This window comes from Camelus ferus, chromosome 3, assembly GCF_009834535.1.
Source record: "Camelus ferus isolate YT-003-E chromosome 3, BCGSAC_Cfer_1.0, whole genome shotgun sequence".
In the NCBI taxonomy this organism is placed as follows: domain Eukaryota; kingdom Metazoa; phylum Chordata; class Mammalia; order Artiodactyla; family Camelidae; genus Camelus; species Camelus ferus.
In genome coordinates, this window is record NC_045698.1 from 60,797,167 (window position 1) to 60,824,394 (window position 27,228).

General features: G+C 37.0%; 1 protein-coding gene across 1 annotated transcript in view; it reads left to right on the forward strand.

Annotated features, from left to right (window-relative positions):
• The first annotated feature begins 218 nt into the window (after positions 1-218).
• The window catches only part of ADGRV1 (adhesion G protein-coupled receptor V1), a 471,409-nt gene continuing 444,399 nt past the window's right edge, over positions 219-27,228 (forward strand). Inside the window, exon 1 of the mRNA XM_032475997.1 lies at positions 219-407. Within this exon, the coding sequence (XP_032331888.1) occupies positions 386-407 (22 nt within the window). The 5' untranslated portion in view covers positions 219-385. The remainder of the gene's footprint in view (positions 408-27,228) is intronic.

Below are 27,228 nucleotides of genomic sequence, written 5' to 3' on the forward strand. Positions count from 1 at the left end.
CCCGGCGCGCCGGCAGGTCAGCTCTGGCGCCTGGCTGATGGGAGAGTCCATTAGGGATGGCCAAGGCAGGGAGTTCCCGCCGCCGGAGCGCGGACCTGGCTGCCAGCTGCGCAGACGAGGGCGCGCTGTCTTGGACGACCACCCCCGCTCCGCTGGTCAGGTGAGCGCAGCGCGGAGAGCCGCGAGTCCTATTGGAGCAGACGGACGATGGGGGAGGAGGCAGGGGGCAGAGTGGGGGGGGGGGGGCGGTGCGGCTGGAGCCACCTTCCAGACTAGACAGCGGGAGAAGGAATCCGCAACCCGGGCGAAGCGTGGGGACGCGAGCGAGAAGGCGGAGCGAGGCTGTGCGAGGGGAGAACCGGCGAGGACCGCAGGGCGCGCGCGGATGTCGGTGTCCGCGGGGCCAGGTAGGCTATGGCTGCGGGGTGGTAACGCGAGCTTCCCGGTGGCCCCGGGAGCGCTGCAGCGTCCCCCGCGGCGCGGAGTCGCTCTCCCGCACCTGTTGCTGGAGGTAGGCGGCGAGCGCGCGGCGGGCTGCAGCGAACCCCGCGGAGCTGCCCAAGTCCGCGCTGCCCTCGGCCGCGGCGGTGCGGGGAGCGTGTTGTTCCTGCCGCGCGCCCGTTCCGAAGCAGCCTGGTCTCAGAGGGGGTGAGAAGTGAAGGAGCAGAGGGAGAAGTTTCTTCTCTTTCTTCCTGTGTGAAACTCGAATCTTAGCTTTAATTTTAAAATGTCTGCCTGGAAAATAACCGATTAAGAAAGGCGCGCCGTAGATAATAAATAACGGGAAGTTGAGATAAATTTGAGTCTTATTTTCCTAAATAACGGCTACTTTGAAGAACTTTCAGGGAATTGATTTCACGGAATTTGGAATTAGCCTGGAGCTGTAGGATGTTACATATATATTTACATACGTATATATATGTTTATATAAAGTTTACACACTTTAAATGTTTTAAACACGTTTTAAATGTTTTAAACTATTTTAAAATTGATTTTTTTCTTAAAACTAAAACTAAGAAATTATAGCGATGTTCATCTGGGGAAAACCGATTTTTAGGTGCAATGTTAGTTTATAATGTGTAATTTTTGTCTTAAACCAATTTCCACATTTCAAAAAATCCACAACCTTTAGAAACGTGTAATATGTTAGCTGCACCCTGTTTTAGAAATTACTGATATCGAGTCTTGAGGGTGCATAACTACTGATAATTAGGATAAAGCTAAAAAAAAGTACCTTAACTAATACATACAGCATTATATACAAATTCTTGTTGAAGTTATTACCTTAAATTACTAAAGTTCTTTTTTCTCTGTGTCATTTATCAAAGAGCCAGATAGACCTCCCCCCCAAAAAAAAAAGAAAAAGAAAAGAAAAAAAAGATGTTCTATGGTCTAGTTACAATACAAATGAACACTAGCAGTTTATTTTGGGGTAATTTCCTAGGCTGCAGAGATGTGCCAAATACACCGTGAAATGTGTTTCAATAAAACATTTTAAATGCATGCAATTAGATATAACATCCTGATTCTGACATTAACTTATAGTGACTTTGGACGTTCACTCATCCTTCTTTGGCTTTTCTTCAGTCATAAAGTAAAGGGATTGGACTAACTGATTAAAAAGACTTACTTCAGCTTGAAATGAAATGTCTCAAGATTACAACTTTTTTGAAAGAAGTAACCAAAATGTATACGCTAAAAAAAAGTATGAGGGGGGAGGGTATATCTCAAGTGATAGAGTGTATGCTTAGCATGCACAAGGTCCTGGGTTCAATCCCCAGTACCTCCTCCAAAAATAAATAAGTAAACCTAATTACCCGCTCCCCTCCACACACGAAAAGAGTATGATCGAAGCCTATCTCCATGTTCCTATTTCCATGGTGAATGACAGTTACCCAGTATTGAATGCTTGCTATGTAATCAAGTCTGAGAAACCCTTTATATAAAGGTTATTTTATTTAACACAACAGCACCATAAATTAAATAGTATCCCAATTTACAGATAATGACACTGAGGCATGGAAAGTTTAAGCTCCTTGTCCAAAGTTCCCCAGTTAGTAAGAGCTAATCAAGGATTTTTCCTGAGTACTCTGAGCATCTATGCTATACTAAATGTGATGATTAAAAACTGAAAACGCCCATAAACACCAGCTAAGAAATAATCTTAAACTGAAATATGAGTCCACAATGGAGTGAAGGTAAATTAGGCAACAACAGTGAGTCTTGATATCATCAGATATAGTATCAGTCAACATTTATCATATTTTAATATCAACAATTATAGTTAAATGTTGTATGTATTTTATCAAATATTGAATTCTAATTGTATTCATTGTTAGAAAATGATAAGATATATTTGGAACATAAATGCTTTTGTGGTAATAAAAATAATGATTAGAAATGATATAGGAAGTCAGAGGCTAATGTTAAGCAAAAATATTTTAGATATCTTTCCATTTGGAGATGTCCCTGCCTATGCTACGCCCAAAGAAAAAGACTTCACAGCAGAATCAGCTGTGACTAAACCCTTCTGTGCATATTCCCACGATGAATGATAATATTATGCCACATTTATTGAATGTCCTCTATTTATCAGAAATTCTCCTCAGGCCCTTTAAATAGAGTAGCTTTAGGTTTAATCATCAGACACTGTTACTCTGATTTGAAGGTGAAGAAACTTAGGTAGAAAGATCTATGCTCTGGGAGGGTCCACAAAGAAAGTCTATTTTGATATAGATTAGGTGCATGATACTTTATTGTTCAGAAATTCATACGCTGTGAACACAGCACTGAAATCCTTAAGCCCTGGGAGGAGACTTGGAGCCAAACTAGACCAATCCTTTATTTTATATTTTGGAATCTGAAACTTAGAAAAGTTAAGAGACTCCAAGTCACTTATTTCTATTTTCCCATTTATGACTTTAGTCACCTGCACATTTCAAGAAACTGTGAAAAGTAAGTGAAAAGCATATTAACAGGTTAACTTGGTCATTAAATGTTTGATTTATTGCCACTCAACCAAATGCTGCCTCATGTCCTTTTTTAAGTTACCCTTTTTTTTTGGTGGGGGAGGTAATTAAGTTTGTTAGTTTGTTTATTTAATGGAGGTAATGGAGGTATTGAACCCAGGACCTCATGCGTGCTAGGTATGCACTGTACCACTGAGCTATGCCTTCCCACTTTATGTCTTTTTTACATTGCTGTCCTACAATTCTTGAAATTTTCAAGTTGCCCCAATTAGGATACAAAATCTTTGAGGATGAGTGACTGTGTTATATATTTCTCTAGTATCTCTAGGGTTTAGCAAAGTGGTTAATACATTGAATAAATAGCTTTATTGCACATTTACCTGTAACAGGGAATTATTTTATGCACTGGGTCCAAAATCTGCACAGGGAAAGCACTGTGCCATCCCTACTTTTGACTTTATATAGAAGGTAGCTAGATAATTTATGCATAAATTATAAAGCATATTGAGCTCCTTAGATGATGATTGTGTAATTTCATTGTAAAATGTATGTTACCATGGAGAGATATGGATGGGCATTTCCCTGATTTTGTGAGAGAAAAATCACATAGCTAAGTATTACACACAGTTGAGTGTAGATTTCTTTCTCTCATTCTGACTTGCAAATAACTTTTCTTTTTCCTATTGTAAAGATAGTACAGAGGTATGTGGGAAATTCAAAAAGTCCAGAAAAAAAAAATTGACCAGGAATGCCATCATCCAAAGGTTTTGTTGAACATCTAGCCAGAGAGATGTCTTTTTTCCCTTAACTCCTATTGAATCAGGGTGAGAGCTGAATTATTTATTGAAACAGTTTACAGTTTAAACCTCTATTTAGACTTAGTATTCTGCCACTCTCAGGCAGCTCAGACATTATATAAACAAAGATATTTGTTGAGAAATGGAAGATAAACTTACTACTAATAAGCCAGACTCTTTCCCTCTCATGCAGGATGAAGTGCACAGAAAGTTAATTTCCCCAAGCATGCATGCCTATTTTTTTCCTTCACAAGGCAGGACTGGAGGGACAGGAGGCATCTTTGCATGTATGGAGGGCTCCCTGATATGCCAGCATGTCAGGCCACACAGGAAGCCTCAGCACCCGAGCTCTGTCGCCCTGATAGAGGTGTGGCAGAGGAGGAGACGGGTGGAGCTGGGACCCAGGAGGCTGTGTTAATACAAAAGCTGTGTTTTCTGATTCCACTGTGACACACTATACACTAAAATATACCAGACCAAGTCCCTCCCCCAGCTGTTGGGCAGGTGGTCATGGAGCCCTTTCTGGTGCAGCCAGGCGTGAGTCTAGCTATACCTCAGATGATGGCAGGGTGCTGAGAGGGCATTTCTCATTCATTTATTCTGGATTCTGAAAACCCAGAAAGGATCCTCTTTCATATAAAGGGGGAAAACTGGCTGTTGAAATAGTTGTCCATAAATGAGTTTTGAACTAAGACAAAGTTATTAGTTATAAAGGGAGGCTGGGGGTCTCTGAGAGAGACAATGATAGCACCGTCCATATGCACTTGAATGTAATTACATTGAAAATATTCATGTTTTAACGATTATATGATTTGATTATTTTAATTTCATAGATTTATTTGTTATTCAAAATTCCTTTTCCCTAGGCACATTTTCTTGATCTGTACTATATATTTGGGAGTAGAATTCTTTCATGCTTTACTTTATTAGGGGCTTAAGATGGCTTAAATCCAACCATCTGTTCGCATCTTGGCACATCAGCACTTGGAGGTGCTGGTAGGGGCTAAATAAAGTTCCCACATCTTAAAGGTTAGGGAAAGAGCTACCTTTATGAATAGATTTCAAATGATTCTCAGCTAGACAATAGTGCAGAAGTGGAATAAAAATGCATTTCGTTCTTTGAAGCACAAGGTCCCCTGTCTATCTTTAGTTTTGCTGAAAGGCAATTAGCATTTCAACTAGCCAATTTGGTTACATGCAATGAAGTACTTGGGTTTATAATTTGCTGCTCTCTGTCAGAGGCTGTTGAGCTGCAGCTCTTATGCAGTCCTCTCCAAGTAGCCTTCTCTCCAGCATAGTTATTGTTGCTGGTCTTAAATAACTAATCACCGGAGAGTTTTCCTTGCCTTCAACTGTAGGGTGCCATAGGGCAAGGAAAATGAAATGCCAAGCTTGTCATTATTAAATAGTCATTATTGAAATGTGGCATAGGTTGAAAGATACTGAATAACTTCAAATCAAATGCAACTTCAAAAAGGTATTGTGTGGCACTCTTAATAGTTTATTTCTGCATGTAATATGTGCAGTAAATGGTGAGTATATATATTGGAATTAATTAAGATGACTCAGAAGTAACAAAGAAGAAGCAATTCTTAATTATTTATATTGACTTTGCTCCTTTCTGCAAGAGAGAATTCTGTGGGTAATAGGTGTAAAAGAAAATAATTTTTTTTAAAGTGTTATAACAAATGAACAAGTGCTCTGAGTCATATTGTGGAAATAATTCAAGGGATTGTATTTGTGTGCCAGTTGGAAATAAGATTTTGTTAGCTTCTTTAGTTATAAATTCTGACAATTAGGTAGTATTAGTACCCTTCATGTATATACTCATCCCTCTGAAGGAACCACTGTATGTTATGATAATCCATTTGTCAGGATAATTGGAATGATGTTATCCTTTAATCCATGTCATGGAGCAGTTATTCAATTTAGCTCATCTTTTAATGCAATCCTGTTTTTGCAAAGTTGTACTTATGTAATTATTTGGAAGTAAAATAATACATTTTCTCATTTTCAAATAATTTTTAACTGAAAGAAGGCATAATAGAGAGAAGTGTATTAGATACAAGCCTTGCAATTATCATTAAGCATTATAATTTTGAGAACATATATGAAAGGATTGCATTATCTTCTATATTTCCAATCTGTGATGTAAAGAGAAAGCCCTGCCTGTAGCTGTAGCTAGAATGGTTTGTGTATTCAACTAGATTCAACAGTATTGATGAGTAGGAATGAGATAAGTAGGCTTACCTGTCCTCTGGCAGACTAATCAACTAAAGATGGAAAGTGTTCTGGAAAATGTAGGACTTTATCTGGGCTTTGAAGAGAGGTAAAGCAGAGGATGTGGGGAGAGGTTGAGAGAAGGGCCTGGGGAGTATCTTGGATCAAAGCGGCAAAGGTAAGAATGATCTGGCTGTCTTGTCCCAGATGCGCATTAGATCTACTTGACTGGAACTGTTGACAGATGAGAAAAAGACAGCTGAACATGCAGGGTAGGTTGGATTTTTTTTTAAATTGAGATATAATTCTCTTACCAAAAAAAAAAAAAAAAAATCACCCTTCAAAGTGGATAATTCAGTGGTATTTAATGTATTTACAAAGTTGTGCAATTTTCACCATTGTCAATTCCTTAATATTTTCATCACCTCAAAAAGAAATCCTGTACCTATTAGCTTTCACTTCCCATTCTCTCCTGCACCCCCCTGCCCAAGCTCCTGGCAACCAGTCTACTTTCTATCCCTATAAATGTGCTTCTTCTGGAATCAACCAATACTTGGCCTTTTGTGTCTGCCTTCTGCCAGTTACTATGATGTTTTCAAGATTCATCATGTTGTAGCATGTATCACTACCTTGTTCTTTTTTATGGCTGAATAATATTCCATTGCATAAAGCTCTTCCAGTTAACTAAGACAGTTAATACAACTGACTGTGAGAAAACAAAATGAAGGAGCAATTTGCAGCTAACGACTTCTCCCTCACTGCTGGCTGTTGGTCTTCCTAAGAAGGGAAGTATGGTAGTGTCTGGCATGACTGACCTATCTAGTATATGCCAAAATCAGAAATGTGATTGAATATTATTATCTGAATTCCATTTTCCGATGACTTCTGTCTTTTTTGGTAGGGACTCATCTGAATAATGTTGGTTGAATTGGTAAAATTAGATAAATTTATTTTTTCTTCTAAGGCAAATTACAGAAGCTTTAACATTATTTTGTTAATGAGGGCAATTCAGTAAATCACTTGACTGAGAATCAGGCTTTAAGTAAAAGACTTGTCCAGTTTGCTAATATATGGTTAGTCAGATATCACTCATTCTGGTGTGTATATAGGTAGGTATATGTCTGTACATTTATGTATTTGTTTATCTGAATCCTTAACTAGTTTCTTGAAAGGGTCTGATTCACTTTATAAAATAAATTGACATTTGAACAAATTTGTCTAATTTTGCTAAAGGCAAAATATTTTAGGCTCCTTTGATAAAACCTAAAAAATACATTTGCTTAGTGCCTTATGGTATGCAATATATGTTCGTATAAATTAATTTATGTAATTTTAATAACCTCTTCATTTTTTTACTTTGTAGATGAAATGAAGACTCATAAAAATCAACAAAATTAATTAAAAACAACAACAAACCGAGGTTTTCAATTTAATGTCCAAAAATTGTCCACTCATTAATAATTTTGTTATTTTGGTGTCTCACAAGAATATTTCTATTAATTTTAGAATGAATTGACTTCCTATCTTAAATCTACTAGTATAAACAAATATGATTCATTGGGTAGCATTACATTGAAAACCTCACTATAATGAAAATATTTCCAAACCTCAGCCAGGACTGTAATTCTTTTGAACATTTGTTACCAAAATTATAAATAATTGGAAGTAATCTTTGAATACCAGTGTAAAGCAATTTGATCATTGTGTGGCAGTTTTACATAGTATTTAAATACCTTTCTTACAGAACGTCAGCAAATTTTGGAAATTATTCATGGTTTAGGTGACTAAAGTACACTAGCTTTTATGTCAGTGCTATCCCTACTACTTGAGACTTTGGAATAATATGATTAATAGAATTTCCAGAAGCTGTTTTTGCTTGCAGAGGATTTTACATCATCCTCTTTTTATTTCTCACTAATACTCATGAAAGCTGTTATATTGGAAGTTGGTCATTCATTCATTCCTTTTTAACTGAAGCTCTCTCCCATGGATTTGGAAAACACAATGATTTCTACTTACACATTTTATTATAGCTGCTGACCTTAAAATTTATTTAGATTTTAGAGTGATTTTTAATGATGTAAAATTCCAGTGATTTCATGGCACTGTGTGTTCAGAAATCCTAACCCTACTCTACTGGGCAACCAACACCTTTTCCCTCCAGCCCCAGGCTCACTTCTTTCAACACAGGAGATGAATGTAGCCATGGAAAGAATTAGGGCTGCATACTTACTTCTTTCATTGCTTCTGCTCTTATTAATGTATCATGTCAGCTACAAATAAAATCTATATGACAACTAATTACCTTGCAAATGGCAAATCAGTCTGGGTGTGAAATGGTACATAATATGACTATTCTTATTACATCATTAAGCGTTCGGTGTGGGGCTGTTTTATTCACCAGACTATGCCAGTGGGTAGGCTGTGCTGCCATTAAGAGGCTGAGTGTAGTAACAAACAGAATAAAGATGTGCACTTTTTATTTCATGGCATTTTTGTATGATAGGAGGTATGGAGTAGTGGCTTTTAAATTATCTTCCCTATATGACTATTAGCAAGATTCTTTTGTTAATAAAAATTATTAATCTAGTATTTAGTTAAGAGCATAAGATCTGGACCTTGGGAGCTTGAATTTGTACTCTGGCTTTGCATTTCCACGGTGCTGTCTTGACAAATATATTTAATCCCTCCATATCTCAGGTTCCTCATCTGAAAATGAGCGTAATTATAGTACCTATCTTATATTTCACATGGGTGCTATGAGGATCAAATGAGTTAACACATGTAAAGCAATTAGAACAGCACCCAGCACTTAGTAAAGTTGGCTATTAGCTAATATTGTCACACATGAAGTCCGAATTACGGATGACTAAGGTGCCTAAGGATATCTTCTTCTTTAGCTCCTTTTGCCTCCTCTAGATCCCTGAAGAGGATTTAAATTTACCTCAAAGCTACAAGAGCTCAAGTTCCAACCTCCAATTTTTTTTTTTTTTTACTTTGTAGGTTGATTTTGGATCCTTAGCACATTAATCTTTAGCCTTTTTATTTTCTAATGTAAATACTTCCTTGACAAAGTCTTCCACGAACCCTCAAATTAGATTTTACATCATTCAGGTTCCTGTTTCCATGATTGCTGCTTTGACTTATGAGTTTTTCTAGGACTTGTTTTTTTAAAAATTTCTGAGTGACACTGTTTTAATTTTGGTTTTAGGTACTGTCAGTTTATCAATGAATTTTATTGTATTCAGAATGAAAGGTCTGTATGATATTCAATTTTTGGAATTAATTGTCAGTTTTTATAAACCTTTCCTGTGTGTTAAAAAGAACAGTGTATTCTCTGATTGTTGGGGATATATTCCGTATGCCCATCAGATCATCAGACAAAGCTTATTAACTGTGTGGTTAGAATCCTCCATATCCTTCCTAATTTTTGTGAATCTGGTATATCAACTACAGAGAGAGAGAGAAAGAGAATATGAATTTAAATTCCTCACTTCTCTTTGAGGTTCTAGCGATTTTTTTTGAAGGGGGAGGTAACTAGGTTTATTTATTTATTTATTTATTTACTTACTTACTTACTTACTTACTTAATGGAGATGCTGGGGATTGAACCTAGGACCTCATGCATGCCGAGCATGCACTCTCCCAGTTGAGCTGTACCCTCCCCCTGGCAATTTTTGTTTTATATATTTTGAAGCTATGTTTTAGCTTATAGTATCTCCTGGTAAATTGATATTTTTGTTGTTGTATAATGACTGTCTTTATCTGTAGTAATGTTTTTTGCCTTGAAATCTATTTTGTCTGTTACTAACAGACATCAGTAATATTTCAGTAGTATTTTCCTATTATCTCATGAACTTCAGAAAGAAGGAAGTGACCCCAGAAGGGTATAAGATGTAAAGAATGTTGGTAAAAGTAGAGAGTACACTTTTGGATAAATGAAGAAAATGTGAATGCTTAAGTTCTGTAAGTCTAATGTTAAATACTGAGAGTTAAGTAAAACAAGCTGTAGCTTATGTTGTGTGCAAAATTAGCGTGATAATGGGGTTTGTGTGACAGATGATTGGGCTAAGTATTCTAAGATCCTTTCATTGTTTACCAGTAAGGTGAGGGTATTAACTTTAAACCTTTGAAAGTTTACAAGAAAAAATGAACTCTCTCAACAAACAAAGGCATCCACAAGCACAGCAAAGGAAAGAAAGAAGAAAAAATAAAACTGTAAGAGCAGGGCAAAAAACCCTGCAAAATCATATGACAGAAAAAAATCTAAATGTAAGGTTAATTATAATAAGTGAATGAATATAAATTGAACTCTTCAGACAAGCACAGAGATTACCAGAAGAGACAAAAAAAAATTAATTACATGCTGTTTATAAGACACACACGTTAAACATAAGGACATAGAAAGGCTGAAAGCCAGAGATTGCAAAGAGAGGTAACAGCCCCTAACAATTTTGTATTTAATTTGATGCTCTTCCTTAAAGAGGAGCCCCCAGTTATATATGCTTCAGTTATAACCAAGCACTCTAAAACTTAATGGCTTAAAATAACCACTTATTTTGCTAATGAGTCTGGAACTTGGGTGGGGCTTGGTGGGCACAGCTTGTCTCTGCTCCATGCAGTGTCTCCTGGGGCAGCTTGCCTGGGGTTGGGGATCCTCTCCCAAGGTGTTGCTTGTAATGGCTGGCAAGTTGATGCTGGCTGTGGGCTCCTTTCCATGTGGGCCACACCAAGGGGAGACTTGTACTTCCTCATAGTGTGGTGATCAGGTTCCCTGAGCAAGTGTTATTTAAGGGACAGGAGGTGGAAGCTGCCAGTGTGTTAAGGTTTGGGCCTGGAAGCTAGTACTGTATTCACTTCCACTGAATTCTGTGGACAAGTGGCCACAGAGCTTAGATTTAAGAACAGGAGACATATAGCCCATCTGTCACTGGAAAAGTGTCAAAAAACTGTGGAGCCATATTTTAAAACCACTACACTGCTGTTGTTACTCATCAAAGTAGTAAGAAAAGTAGCTGTGACGAACTCCTTTGTTGAGATGATGGCAGTTTGGCAGAGGGTGTGGTTTCTGAGTAACTTAAAAGGAAAAAAAGCCACTTCGACCTGCTGATGGCAATATATTCATGCATTTTTAAATAGGGATTTTCAACTGAGGCACCAAGAAATATGTATATCAAATGTTAAAATGAGCTGTAAGAAATTATCGAGACTCAGAATTTCAAAGAAAATAACAGAAACTAATTGCATAATTTAGGAATTTCTTCATGTAATATATATAAAAAATCCGAAAGAGTGAAGTCTGAGAGAGGGTTTTCCGAGCAGAATTTATATTGGGAGAACCGTGGAAGTGCTGTGACTAGCCCCTGTCCCATGGGTATCTGTGCCTTGTTTAAGTGTGATGAGGAGGGCTTCATTTCTCCTTGGGGAGTTTGATTTGTGGGTGAGGACCAGAGCGAAAATTTTCCTGAGTGATTCCCGAGAGAGCTAAGGTGGCCTGTGGCAGCAGGATGGAGGGATGTATCTGGGCTGACTGGCATCCCCTCCCACAGCTGCACAAAGAGAGTTGAGCCCCAGGGCCAGCTGTGGCTCTCACAATAGGGATGTCAGCCTGAGGTTGTGTTAAAGGGATCTTGCCTAAGAGGCGGCAAGGGGAGCTCAGTAGTAATTTGCTATGAGTATATTGCCGGGGCAGAAGCCAGCGGGGATCTGGATTAGCCAGCTGAAAGAGAAGCACCGCCTGCCTCTGGGGGATTTAGTTGATGGGGCTCAGCAGTGAAACCGCTGTGGAACCTGCAAAAGGATCCACAGGAAGAGCTCAGCTAGGCTGTGGAGACAAAGTCGTCTCATGACAGTCCCATCAAGTAAGAACCTGTCTCGTACCTCTCCTCAGTCCTGACTCCCGCCTTGCTCTGCCCACAGTGGGGATGGGAAACCAGTTGGCCAGCTGAGGGAGGGGTGAACTCTAGATGGACAAAGAGAAAAGGACACAGCCCCTTCACCCACTGTAAGCCACCAGCTTGCAGCAGGCCCTGGTCGGGGTAAAAGAGGAGTTAGTGTTAAATTAAGATTAAACCTTTGATTGTTATGTGGGTTTGCCAGTAAAAATGTATTATTATGAAAGCTTTCAAATATTCACATGAATGCAGAGAACAGTAAAATGAATCCCTTTATACTCACGACCCGAAATTGCCAATTTTCAAGATTTTGTTTCATGAATCTCAAAATTTCACAAAATGAAGCTGTAAAAAATATGAGTGTTTTCTTACATAACCAAAATGCTATTATCCTAACTAATAAAATTAACAATAATTCCATAGTCTCATTCAGTAATGAGTCTGTATTAACATTTCCTTGATTGTCTAAAAAATATCTTTTTAGAATTTGACTCTTCTGATTAGGATATAAGTAATTCCTGATATTCTGTCTGACAGTCTCTCACAGTCTCCTTGAATCTCCCTTTTCCCCTGTACCATTGATTTGTTGAAGAAGCTCTAGGGGTAATTTGTCCCCTATAATGTCCATGTTCTGGATTTGATTGTTTCTTTCTCTTTGGACTACTTACTGTGTTTCTTTATCCTCTTTTTTTTGTCACTAGTAAATTGAGAGTTAGCTTTACAGCTGCTGTTGAATTCAGGTTTTGTTCCTTGGGCAAGAGTGCTATGAAGGTGGTGCTCTAAACTTCATGTGGTGTCACATCTGGCTCTCTCACGTGAGTGGCACGAGGAGTCATCAGCGAGTTCGAGTGGTGAAAGCCCAGTCCCTGCATTCACAGGTGTCCCACTGACAGCTCCCCGGACCCCAGCTTTATTGAGATACAATTGACATATAACATAGTGTTAGTTTAAGGTGTACAACATAATGATTTTATACATGTAGGTATCGCAGAATGATTATCACAGTAAATTGAGATAACATCCATCATCTCATATAGTTACAGTTTTTTTTCTTGTAATGAGAACTTTTAAGATTTACTCTCTTAGCAACTTTCAAGTATAAAATACAGTATTGTTAACTATAGTCACCATGCTGTGCATGGCATCCCCAGGACTTATTTTTGGGAGTTTATACTTTCTGTACACCTTCACCCATTTCTTACCTCTCCTCTCCCCTCTAGCAATCAACAATCTTCTCTGTTTCTGAGTTTGTTTCTTTACAATTCCACATATAAGTGAGATCGTATAGTATTTTTCTTTGTATGACTTATTTCACTTAGCATAAAGTCCTAAAGGTCCATCTATATTGTCAAAATGACAGGATTTCCTTCTTTTTTATGGCTGAATAATATTCCGTTGTATATCTTATATTTTCTTTATCCATTCATTCATTGATGGGCACTTAGGGTGTTTCCATGTTTTGGCTAAATAATGCTGCAGTGAACATGGGAGGGAAGATATCTCTTGAGATAGTGATTTCATTTCCTTCAGATATATATACACAGAAGTGGAATTCCTGGATTATTGGGTGATTCTATTTGTAATTTTTTTGAGGAACCTTTATCATGTTTTCTATAGTGGCTGCCCCAATTTACATTCTCACCAACAGTGCACAACTACTTTTCTCCACATCCCTGTCAACACTTATCTCTTGTCTTTTTGTTTACAGCTCTTCTAACAGTATGAGGTGATACTTCATTTTGGTTTTGATTTGCATTTCCCTGATGATTAATGATGTTGAGCACCTTTTCATGTAGTTGTTGGACATTTTTGTATCTTTGGAAAATGTCTATTCACTTCCTCTGCCTGTTTTTAATCAGATTGTCTTTTTGGTATTGAGTCATAAGAGTTCTTTATATATTTTGGATATTAACTCCCCATCAGATATATGATATGCAGATATTTTTTCCCATTCTGCAGGTTGCCTTTTCATTTTGTTGATGGTTTCTTTTGCTGAGCAGAAGCTTTTTAGTTTGATACGGTCCCATTTGCTTATTTTTGCTTTTGTTGCCTTTGCTTTTGATGTCATATCCAGAAAGACATTGCCAATACCATTGTCAAGGGGCTTACCCCTTATGTTTTCTTTTAGGAGTTTTATGGCTTCAGGTCTTAAACTTCAAGTCTTTAACCCATTTTTTGATTTTTACTAATTGCTTCATCCATGAATATCATTTCCTTAATTATTTTATTAGGAGTTGCAAACAGGTGCTTTTCTAATTCTTGCTGCATTAGTTGGAATTGGGTAAGGAAAGACTTTTTCCTTAACTAGGCTGTTTGGTTTTTCTGAAAAGGAATTTACCCAGGATATACGGGATAAATATTTAATTCTTCCCCTTTAAATGTTAATTTCAGAGTAAGGAGTTGATGCCCTAGTTGCTTTCAGTTACCCTAGTTGATCACCAATGAGATAGATTTTAGTACCCTTATAAACATAAGGATTTATACATTCATTGTGTTTCAGACAGTTGCAGTCATTACCCTTTTAGATGCCCAAAAAGCTTAGTCTTTGGCTTGTGGAACCCTTTCATGTTCCTCTTGTGCCCATTGAATGACTTCATTAATCTTCAGTGGTGTCCTTACTGGTATAAGATGTTGAGGTTCATTTTGCATATTTCCTTCCCCTGACATCGGTTATCCCTCTGAGGAGCCCTGGCTCCTTCTAGTGGGGAATGGTGTTTAGAGACAAAAATCTGGGCACTACTGATGCTCGGTGTTACTGATTTGTCATTACTTTGAAGCATTTTTAATGGTCAGAGTCAGGGAATACTTATTTTTACAAAGAAAAAAGTCATGAGGTGTTAGTGCTACTTCCAACTTAACTTTAACCTTATAGAGACCTTGCATAATTTCTTTGGCTTTATTGTAATTTCTTAATTATTATTTGCTCTATCCTACAACATGGTTTCAAAATATATTCTCTACAACATATAAAATATGATCCCAAAATGTATATTCTACAGTATAAAATTTATTTTAAACATAATAATACTGATATTACCACTGACAATAAGAATATTGAATGAAGTATAAGCTTTCTTTGCAGCTGTATTTGTCCTTCGAATGTATTCTGCTAAGGGCGGACTGTCAAAATACTATGTTCTAAAGGCATTAGAAATAATTATTTTGTCTGTGTGATTATATCACCACTTGATAATACAGTCACCTTGTTGCATTTTGTGTGCCTAGTGTATAGTTGTTTGCAAAAGAAACACTGGCAACATGATTTGAGGGCTGGTAAAAATGGTTATCTATAGGGGAAGAAAAGGAATAGGTGGATAGAAGTGAGAATCCTCTAAATATGCCTTGTTATAATGTAAGTTTAAACCTGTATGCATGTAAGTGCACTATATATTCTGAAAATAAAAATTAGATTAAACAATTATCTGCACCTGGAGATGTCTGTTGACTACATGAATTTGAAGTTGAGGGGAGAAGTTAGGCTGGAGATGTAAATCAGGAAGGTTGTGTTTAGAGCAGTGAGGTGAAGGAGTTCACAGTGGGAGCGAGTGCAGGTGGAGAAGAGGCCTGGGCCTGGGGACTGGAATATTCGCTCACGTAGACATTGGGAAGAAGACAGGGATCTAGCAAAGGAGGCTGAAGGGGACCTAGTGAGTATGAAGGAAAACCAGATGAATGTGGCATCAGGAAGCCACATGAGAAGGTGATTCAAGAAGCAGGAAGTTACCACTTGCCCTCTCAATCATGTTTTGTGTTGCAGTGCTTCCAGTATATTCTAAATCACAAGTGAATAAGGAGTTATGGGGGTAGCTGAACTTAGGGGAATGGGAGATATTTAGAGTGGACAGGGATGTGCTATGATTATGGGAAAGCAAGTCCAAGTTAGAAGAGAAATTCAAGTAAGCCAGTTCTTGTAAAACTTTGACTCCTGATCTAACTAACTTCTCACGACCTCAACCCTTTCAGTTGATTTTGTAAGTTTAAATGGAAATCTGGATTTAAAATAGGATGAAGTTAAAATTTAAAGTTGGAAGAATAAGACTTCCCAATACAAAAATGGGCAGAAGAACTAAACAAGCACTTCTCCGATGAAGACACATACAAATGGCTAATAGGCACACGAAAAAAATGCTCAGAATTGCTAATTATCAGAGAAATGCAAATCAAAACTACAATGAGGTATCATCTCACGCCAGTCAGAATGGCCATCATTCAAAAGTCCATGAATGATAAATACTGGAGAGGGTCTGAATAAAAGGGAACCCTCCTACGCTGTTGGTGGGAATGTAATTTGATACAGCTGTTATGGAAAACAGTATGGTGAGTCCTCCAAAAACTGAAAATAAACTTACCATATGATCCATCAATTCCATTCCTGGGCATATATCCAGAGGGAACCTTGATTCAAAAAGACACATGCATCCCAATGTTCATAGCAGCACTATTTACAATAGCCAAGACATGGGAACAACCAAAATGTCCATTGACAGATGGCTGGATAAAGAAGCTGTGGCATATTTGTACAATGGAATACTGCTGAGTCATAAACAATAATAAAATAATGCCATTTGCAGCAACATGGATGGACCTGGAGAATGTCATTCTAAGTGAAATAAGCCAGAAAGAGAAAGAAAAATACCATATAACATCACTTATATGTAGACTCTAAAAAAAAAAAAAAGACAAGTGAACTTATTTACAAAACAGAAACAGACTCACAGACATAGAGAACAAACTTATGGTTACCAGAGGGGGAAGGGGATAAGAATGGATAAATTGCAAGTTCTAGATTTGCAGATACTACTAATACACATAAAATAGATAAACAACAAGTTTATACTGCATAGCACAGGGAACTATATTTAATAACTTGTAGTAATCTATGGTGAAAAAGAATATGAAAACGAATATATGTACGTTCCTATATGACTGGAGTATTGTGCTGTACACCAGAAATTGACACAACATTGTAAACTTATTATACTTCAATAAAGAATATGTATATATATAAAATAATACTTAAGAAACTTTGTTTTTCATGAATTGTAAGAAAACACAGAGAAAAATGATACATCTTTTTTAAAAAAAGCCAATTAATTAGATACGTTTTATGATTGAAGGAAGGGACAATTATATGCTAGAAAGTGAGGGCAGAGTGGGTGGTATAACTTCAAAGTATTCTATACCCTGGACGCATTGATCAAAGGCAAAATAAAAAAAGAAGTAAGTCTGAGAGAGTCATTGCATTATCAGAAAAATCTCCCTGTATTTCAGTTCATGACACCAGATCTCCTCAGGCAAAATCAAGAGATGAAAGATACGGAAGTTTATACACACAGTGAATTCTATTGAAGACTTCCTTTTCACTCGTGAGTTTTCTTCAAAGGGAAGTTTTGGGTATAAAGGATTTCATAGAAGGACGTGAAATACATGTGTGTAGGGGAAACTGTGTTCTCAAGTCATGCATTCCCCCTGGAAGAAGAAAATGGAGAATGGAAGATAAGGAAGAAAAGAGCTTAGGAAAAGTACAAAGATGATAAGAGATTTGTTTGTCGATATTCTTGTTCTACTTAAATGGTATTTCAACCTTTTTTATTTTACAAAAACACTTAGGTACTGAACATATCTAGAAGTTCCCTGTTTTGATACATTCATGTAATTCTGGGATTGTAATTCTTGGATTGTAGTTTATATGTACAGTTCTAGTGTTAGGTTGGGTGTGTAAATGATCTTAGTTTTAGGGTTTAGTTTCAGACTTCTATTTCTTGGTATTTTGCTTTTCAAAAACAGAATCAGAAATGACCAAAGTAAAACATATTCAAATGCAATGACTTAGGAAAACATAGAAAAGGACAAAGAAACAGCACAATATCTTTAAACTTTATTACTTAAAGTTCACCACTATACTTCCAGTACTTTTCTATGTGGACACTCACTTGTATACATAAATGTATTTGTATGGTTAGTATTTATTTTTTATGTAAAGTATTTTATTTTAGATTAACATATTACATCATAAAATTCATTTAAAATATGCTCTATGATATTTCATAATACATTCTTCATTATTTTAAATAATTATGTAATGAGAATTAAAATGACACACATTAGATTTGGGTAATTAATGTATATTAAAATGGTAGGCTCATGAACAGAGATACTGAAGTTATTTATAGCTGTATACATGAATTGCCCCAAAACTTAGTGACTGAAACTAATTTATGATTATCTTGCACAGCTCTGGGTTTTGAAGGGCTTAGGGGCTCTTCTTGCTTGGGGTCTACCGTAGAATTAAAGCTAGATAGTGGCTGAGGTCATTCACATGCTGGTCTGGGTTGTGATGTCATGTCTGGACATGACGGGTGGACAACTAGAAGTTGTCCAAGTATCTCTCCTTCCATGCAACCTTTCTGTATGACTAGTTTGAGCTTCCTCAAAACATGCCAGCCCCAATCAAGGGAGTCAGATGTCCTAAGTCATGGTTAGCTTCAAAAAGCATTTCAAAAAGACTGGGCAGAAGTTTCAAAACAGTTTATGACGTAGCCTCAGAAGATCCAGAATGTCACATTTCTGTTGCATTTTATTGGTCAAGCAAATCACTAAGGCCAAGATTCAAGAAAAGAGGAATTAGATTCCACCTTCAAGGAAGGAGTAGTAAAGACTTTGCATCTATCTATAACTTGTTGCAAGTGGCTTCATCCAATTTTAAAGTGGAATAATGCACTTTAATTCCAACTTGCTATAATAGTAGACTCATATCACCCATGTTATGTATTCATTTAACTACTGTTATTTGTGAAAATGGACACTTAAATATGCTATCATAATATGATATTGTATTTGTCCTACTTTTTATCTGGGAACATTTTCTCATGCCTATACATTTTTTTATAAAAGATTTTTAATGACTTCATATTGCTTTCATATATTACTTCTTAAAAAATGGGTCTTTGCACAAAGATTATCTACCATTGTTACTATATTGACAAAATAGTTTAAATTGTTCACCTTAAATTAGAGAGGGGTTAAGCAAACCAATATAAAGGGCCAAAATAACTAGAGACCTGCTGAAGGAAAGGCATACCTGCTAATGACTCATTACTTAACTAGCCATTTGGGAATTAGAAATGATTTAAAAAGTCAACTAATCAGTGACATTTAAAGTGAATTCCTGTCTTAGCTGCTAAAAATAATTTCAGCCTGAAGTCCTTCTTGATACATCCTTGTGGAGGTTATGACTTTGTTAATATGAATTGGGTGAATTAAAAATAATGCACAGTTACTGAGTAGGTACTCTCAGCTAAGCAGTGTGCTAAGAGTGTTACATATTATTTCATCTAATCCTCACTACTAGACTTTGACATAAATGATGTAATCTCTCATTTTCATGAGAAGTCTGAGGTTTAGATACAACTGAGCTTCAGAGACACTAAGCCACTTGCCAAGCTATCGCAGAGAGTAAGGACTGAACTTGGATTTAACTCAAGCAGTGTGACCTTAAAACTAGTGTTTATAAATCTGTGTGATATACGGTTATCCCTTAGTATTGCGAGAAATTGGTTCCAGCACCCACCGCGGATCCTAAAATCTGCGGATACTCAAGTCCCCATCATCAGCCCTCTGTATTTGTGGTTCTGCAGCCATGGATTCAACCAGCCACAGGTTGTGTAGTACTGTAGTATTTATTGAAAAATCACATATACGTGGACCCATGCCGTTTAAACCCATGTTGTTCAAGGATTATCTGTACTTTCTTCTTTTAAATATATATTAAAAAAGTATTGATCAATGATTTGAAATATGATTAGGCTCAGTGCAGAGGAGGATGCAAAGATAAATAAAGCATGACTTCCCTTAAGGAGACCAGAGAGTAGTAGATGGCGGATTTCAAATCAAAGAATAATATTATAAGCGATTTATAAAAGAGAAGTGCTCAACTTGTCTCTGCTATGAGGATGCAGAGGCAGGGGACAGAGGGGGAAGGTTGGGAAGTGTAGCACTTATTTTTGATTTGAGACATGTTTGAGGGACTGGTAGGGCCTCTGTATGGAGATGCCCAGTAGTCATTTGAAAGTGTCTCAAGCTCACCATGTAGGATTGGGATTTTAACAAGGATTATTGCCTACTGTAGTCAAAACAGTTTACTGGAAACTGTGGGGTAGCTAGATGGAAGTGTCTAGGTAGTTGACAATATGAGTCTAGTTCTACAGGATGTACATAGATATCAATAGGGGAATATTGTTCTGTAGTTGTTATAGGCTTGGGAAATAATGTATTAAATAAAGTTAAGTCTCTGTTTAGGTCTTTTTGGTGCTTGTTATTTGTTTAAAGTATTTTAAATATTTAGGAAGGTATGTACAGTATCTGTACAAATTTATTTCTTACACATAATTCACAGCAAAATTCTTTAGTCTGGTCAAAATGTGGGCATAGCATTGAGCAGAGCACACTTGGGGAATATTGATTGGAGCTTATATGAGACTTTAGGAATTAGAATTGGGAATCTTTTATAGGAACTAGGAAACGTTGAGATCTTTCAGAGGGAAAGTTTAAATTTGATATTGAAGGAAAGGATAGAGTTGAGGGAGAAGCTTGAAGAGGAGGCAAGGCTGAGGATAGGGAATTACTTGTAGGTAAGAAGACTGCATTTGGGGCACAGGGAGGGCGGGAGAGAGGAAAGGAGAGGGGAAGGAAGAGGGGAGGTAGAGAGACTGTTAGGAGTAAGGTCTTAAAGAAACACCAAAGAATAGGGTCCAAACATATGTGTTGGATTATTCTTAGGAATATGGGCGTTCCATTTTGGGAATAGTCTGTGGTAATGAAGGAAGAGAGAATTTTGAGCAAAAGGAAATAAAACCCCTAAAGTGTTTGAAGTATAAAATTTTAAAGGTAGGCAGTTATTATTGATGGGCATTCAGATACAGTAATGAAAGCAAAGAAGAATAAACCTTACTCTAATTTTGAATTTACTAAGATGTATAATTCATTTTCCAGTGACTGTTTACACACTAGTGTAGAAGGTATAGTTGGGTGGCAAAAACTGATCTAATGAAGATTTACCTTTTCTTTACCTAGGAGAAAAATCCAAATGAAATTCTATTCTAATGTGTTGGTTTTGGTCATGTTTACTGCTGCGTGCTCAGGCCTTAGACGATGCCTGGTGCTTAGTAGAGACTCAGTAAGTATTTTTTGAATGTTGTTGAAGGGTAAATGAATGTTAGACACACCTACTGCACATCAGTAGGGTCCACATGCCACATGTGGGTTTCCTTTAAGCTCTTTCAAACTTGTCTACGTGAATGAAAAGACTACACTCTTAAGAGGACTTGACACTAAGCCCTGTGGCTGGACGGAGCTAGTTAGGGACTCTGAGGGCTGAAGATAACACTGAAGAAGTGGTATAGTCAGCAGGTAACACTCCTCTGAAAATAATGCTGACCTGTGCCATGGCCAGGAGCTGGGGCCAACATGGCAGTAGGGCCACAGCCTGATGCAGCAGACCCAGCAGATGGAGGAGGACCAGGTGCAGACAGAGCACCAGGTTCTGAGGCTCAGGGGCAGCTGAAGCAGTCGGGACTGGGAGACACCGGACCTCCTTTAAGAGTGCATAAGCCCTGGAATTCTTGGAGCATATAAATAAAGGACCTCCAGGAGGTGAAACTGGACTTTTTTCCAATGTGGTACATGGAGTCTTGGATAGCATTTAACTTGGAGAAATAATGGCATGGTGATATATTTGCACACTGGGTGTTTTAAACTGGTTCATACTTGTTATATACTAAGGATCCCAAGGAATTAATAATTTTTGTCACATCAGAGCCATGAGAAAATTGTAATCACATCCAACTCCACATCCAACTCCGTTATCCTCCCAATCCCCAGCATAGTACTGAAACAAAGTTTGGGCTCCGTTTAAAACCACAAAAACAAACACTGTATTCTTTAAGAGGAAGAAAGAAGAGAACCATTTAATTTTGGAACGTGTAGGCAGTGGATCATGACCGTAAAAGCCCCAAAAGAGTGGAAATGTAAGGTAAGAGAAGAAAAAAATTAGATGAGCTAAAAAGAATGCTTTGAGAAAAGTACAGACACAGTTACACAGGATATTCATGAAAGCAATAAAGAGTAAAGTCAATATGTTATAAGGCATTTGCTTCTCTGTAAAGGTAAGTTTAAATCAGTCCTAACGAATACAGTATTTATAATTAAAAATCGGAAGACCTTGCAAAATGTTTTCTATAGCTCAGACCTATCTCACTGATCTATTATTGATAAACTTGTATAGACTTTTCCTGAATTGGACAAATTTCAGACTTTGACTTAGAATTTTGAAATGTTCTGGTAGATATTATTAACAATTTTATCAGTAAAAATTCAGCTTGAAATGAGTTTATTCTGGCGTTAGTGGTGCTTCTGGAGGGTTCTTAACAGTGTTTAATGACCTCAGTGATGAGTATTTTAGCATTTGGAAATTTTGGTCTGCTTGATAGATATTTGTAATCTTACCAAGCATTATAGAACTTTATAAAAATGTATTTTCAGCTTTATCATGATGCTTTTTATTTGTAAACCATTCTGTGTAATTAGCCAGTGAAAGAAGCTTAATCTCATTGATTTCCTTTAGAGACAAATATATAGACAGAACATTGTAGCACACTGATGACATGGAATCTATTTCTCACGTGTTCAGTGTGGGTGAGACAGATGGAGAAATAAATTAATATTGTGAGGTCACTGGCTTCAGATTTCCTGGAATGGAGATGTTTGTCATCCAGTCTTAGGTTTCACATGTTTCAAAGTGTGGAGGATTATAGAAGTTGGGGGCAGAGTAGAAGGTGTTCGAATATTTTGGTCTCAAATTAAGCTTTTTACTTTCACATTAAAATTTTGTATAGTTCTTGAGGTGCTGTGGAAAATTTGAAAATTGTTAATTGAAGAGATTGAATATCTAAAGGGTAATTTGTTTAAATTAGAAAATGACTGCTGGAAGTGACAACAGACTGCATGTTACCTTGCAAATGGGAAAGAGGAATTACTCAGCTGGTCCATAGGTAATCTTCTAGCATTTTACCTAATTTATCTGAACATTACATATTTAGACAGTGTAGTTACTTTAAAGAAACTACTTTATCTTAACAAAATTTGGGCGAGACCAAAGAACTAAATGTATTCCCCTGCCAGCTGTCGTTTCATTTTTCCTCCCTTTAGCAGTTGAGAGAACTCGAGGCCCAGAGAAGTGAGTTGATTTGTCCAAAGTCACATAGCTGGGAAGATGGCTGTGACTAGAGTGGAGCCCAAGTCTGACTCCTGAGGCAATACTAACCTTCTGCTTCAGAGGTGCCTCGGGGCTCAACACCCCCAGGGGCCCTGGCGGTGTTCAGCTAGATGCTTCGTAGCATTTATGGCAGGAAGCCGAGGTATTCTAGGAATGCTTTCCCATTGTCCTGTAAAATAAAATTCCTGGGACTCTGCTGGGAGGCAGTCACAATTTGCGTATGTGTGCATGCGTAATATGTGTGGGCACACCCTTGTGCCTGTTTTTCCATATTTGAATGGCACAAATATAAGAAATATTTTACTTTCCTCTTTGACCCTAGTCTGAGGAGACATTGGCAGGTCCTGGAGAGCAAATACTCTAACGTTGCTGCTCAGATCCAGCCAGTTGAGGTCATGTAAAAATCTGGACTTAGATTTACCAGTTCCTTAATTTTTCAAAATAGTCTAGAAATCCATTTTTCTAAAAATGCAGAATTTTTACATTTTCAATCTTGGCAGAAATCATTTTAGTATCTTTAGAAACACAGTTTAGGCTGAAAAACACACATCCCTAGGTCTCTTTGAGTTGAAACCTCTGGATTCATAACATGAAGCTCTCTCCCTTACCTGCCACGAATGCAAATAATTCATTTAGAAAATAAAAGTGTCTCAATTCTCCATAAAAACAGGTGATATCCAGTAAGTAGGTACAGAATTGAAAGAAACCTACACAAAGTGACTGAGAGACCCCCTCTCTTTTTTTTAGGTAATACTGAATCTCAGAGGAAAGACTAGAACTAATTAGAGCTGTTTTTAGTGAGATCTCAATTTCAAGAAAGTTGCTTTTGTGATTTTTGTGTTTGAGTTCAATGGAGAATTAAAAATTGCATTTGTCTGCAAAGAGTTACAGGTGGCAAAAATCTGTCTTTAAATTCTTATGACCTCTTTTCACAATTTGAGAAATTGTTGTTTATTGATTGTTTTTGAAGATGGAGGGGTGCCATCTAATGGTGGTTCAAGAAACCTTCCTTTAGACACACGATTCTTTTATTTCAGAGGCGCGAAAAGCCAAGAGTGTCTTACTTCTTCTTGACGGAGATACCTTTCAGATCTGGCAGCTGCATGAACAAATCTTGACTTGATTTACTGCTTTTGAATTTTCTTCGAAGGATTTAGTATAGTGAATCTTTCATTTTGTGTTTTGCCAAAGTGGAGTTGAGAGAGCACGATTGAAACCCGTGATCTTTGAGAGCCCCACGTAGCTCTGGAATTGAAGCATCTGTATACTGTTCCTTCTTTTTCTCTGGTGGGCATTTTGTAGTCCGAATATGAGCATCTTGAGTGGTTTTTGTGGTCTGCTTATTTGGTGACTTATGAAAATGAGAGTACATGATCTCATGGAAAAATAAATAATTGAAAATAAGATAGAAATCAGATTTTATGTATTGTATCAGGTATTTACTTACCTCATTTGTGTTCAGTGACATGCTTCTTTTCCTGGAAATATTGGTCCAAACTGTAGGATTGTTTACTGATATGGTTATGGAACCAAAGTCCTATGTGTGTGCCAGGGTGACTTGTTCTGTCATGGTTACACTTCCGAAAAAAACAAAACAAAGCAGATTATTGTAGTAAAGTATGCTTCACAAAAGTTTATAAGCATAACTCATACAGATATAAAATAAGCATGTATCAAATATTTTATTCAACCGATTAATGAGGGAACCAGTAGGATGTTAATACTGGCTCAAAGAGCTTTTGAGGAGCTAAGTATGTAATAGAAAATTAACAAAGGAATGTTAAGATTTCTAGGTTACTTATAAAGCTGGTTAATGTCCTACTGGGCAAAAAAACTGTGACCTTTAGGTTATCTACTTCACTGGACAAAAATTATTGGCACCTTTACCGTATGAAAATTTCTGAATTTACATATAATTTCACCAAGTCTGAAACCTTTTATCAGTAGTAAACAATTGTTGAGTGAAACAAAGTACATTTCTTTAAATTTTGGGCAGATCTGTGCCCTGTATGATATTGAAAGTACAGGCCGCATGCATTTTTCCTTACCTTCAAGATTTGGATACTTTTAAAAATTATTAATATGGATAAGCCTCATGTCTGTTGCCATGCTATGAGTCTCACAGTCCAAGTTAAGACCACTGTGTTTGGTCCTGATAAAATTAAGTAAGGCAAGGGAGTTTGGAAGAGACTCTTGCTTTCCTTTACGACGCTGTATTTTCCCTGTCTTCCCACTACTCTAAAAAGATGGGTTAACTTATTCCTTCCTCGTTTTCTCATTGAATAAACATATCTTGATGACCTATTATATGCCAAGGACTGTGCTGGGTGCTGGGAATGCAAAGACATCCAAGATGGGCAAGTTCATTGTCCTGAAAGTGATTTTGTTGTAAGGAGAGAGACAGAGAGACAGAATAAGTGCAAATTGTGATGAGAGCAATGAAAGACAAAAGGCTGAGAGGAGGATATCAGAGGACAAGTTTCTGTACGTACAGAGAATAGAAAGGTGGTGACATTTACTCAAAAAAGTAACAGATTTTAAAAAAGGGCCATGTAAATTACAGGTGGAAGAGAAGAGAGTCCTAGGCCTCAAGAGCAACCAGCCATGGCACAGATATGGGAAAGGCTCTGCAGCACCAGTGTGGCTTAGTACGTAAGCAGGAGAGTGGTATTTGACAGAAAAGATAAGATGTGTTTATATTGGGTGTTGTGGTCCATGATAAGAAGTTTGTATTTTATTTTAAGTTCAGTTAGGAACCTTTAAAGATTTTTTTTAATGAAAGCTTTTTTATTATGGAAAATTTTAAACACATGCAAAAAGTAGGAGGAATAATACAGTGAACCCCCCTAAAACCATCACCCAATTGGGGACTAGATCCCAGGTACTTTGACTCCTAATGTATGATTAATGCAAAGGTAGGTGAATGATTAAGAAAATTAACTAGTTGAAAATATGAAAGTGATAAACGTAAACCGTTGGTATCACTTAATGGGAGACTTTAGAATGTTTGGTTAAAACCATGACAGACAGGATTAAAGTCACTTTGAATATTTAAGAAAATTGGGGAAATACGAGCTTTAGGTATACACTTTTAATGCTGGGTCTGTGTATATGACCTGAAATCTTATGGTAAAGGGCTTTTTTTTTTTTTTTTGAAAAAAATTATATACACTTACACAGATAGAAGAGGAGAGATCAATAGCAGTGCAGTTTTTGAGCCAAAAGGCAGAATGGATAAGTAGTAAAAGGCAGTGGAAACTGTTGTTTTATTGATGAGATCTACAATGATGATGGTGTATAGTTAAAACAATAAACATGTTCCCCTCATGAGTGTCTACATGGACACCTAGTATCTATCTCTCTGTTAACCACTGGCTTGAAAAAATATGTTGATTCCTGTAGTCTATAGGTAGAAGAAAACAGAATTTGCTGCAGGAATTTTCTCCTATAGACATACTTCTTAATATAGGCATATAATCTTTCTTGAGAGACAGGTGAAGTTGGTTACTATAATGGACTGTGGGTGGAAGCAGCATATGGCAGGTGTGGACTGGTGGGAGAGAGACTTACTTTTTACTGTTTACTTTTTTCCTTTTTAATATTGTACCACAAGTATGTATGTTATTTAAAGATGACTAAAATAAAATATATTCCTTAAGATTATAAAGTAAGTAAAAAATAAAGCTAAGAAACATTACTTATAGTCTGAATAAGGAGACCATTTTCTTTATCATTGAAAGGTATTTAGCATTTCCTCAATTTGTAACATTATTTTGTTTTTGAGAGTTGCACATTTAAATTCTGTTTTGGTATGGAAGAAGGAGAAGGCCATTTTTTTGTTAGTACTTGCCAAATACAAATAACACAGATTAAGAATTCTTAGAAGCTGAATAATTGATGATATAAATGAAACTTCTCATGTTCCACAGGAGTAATTCTATAGTTTTAGAATGCCCTTTAGTAAATGTAATAGAATTCAAGTAATTCTAAACTTGAAAACCTTGCTCCATTAGGATCATATTTTCAGTATGAATTACCTGGTGGTTGCACCATGGGAAGATGCTTGCTGTGGCATT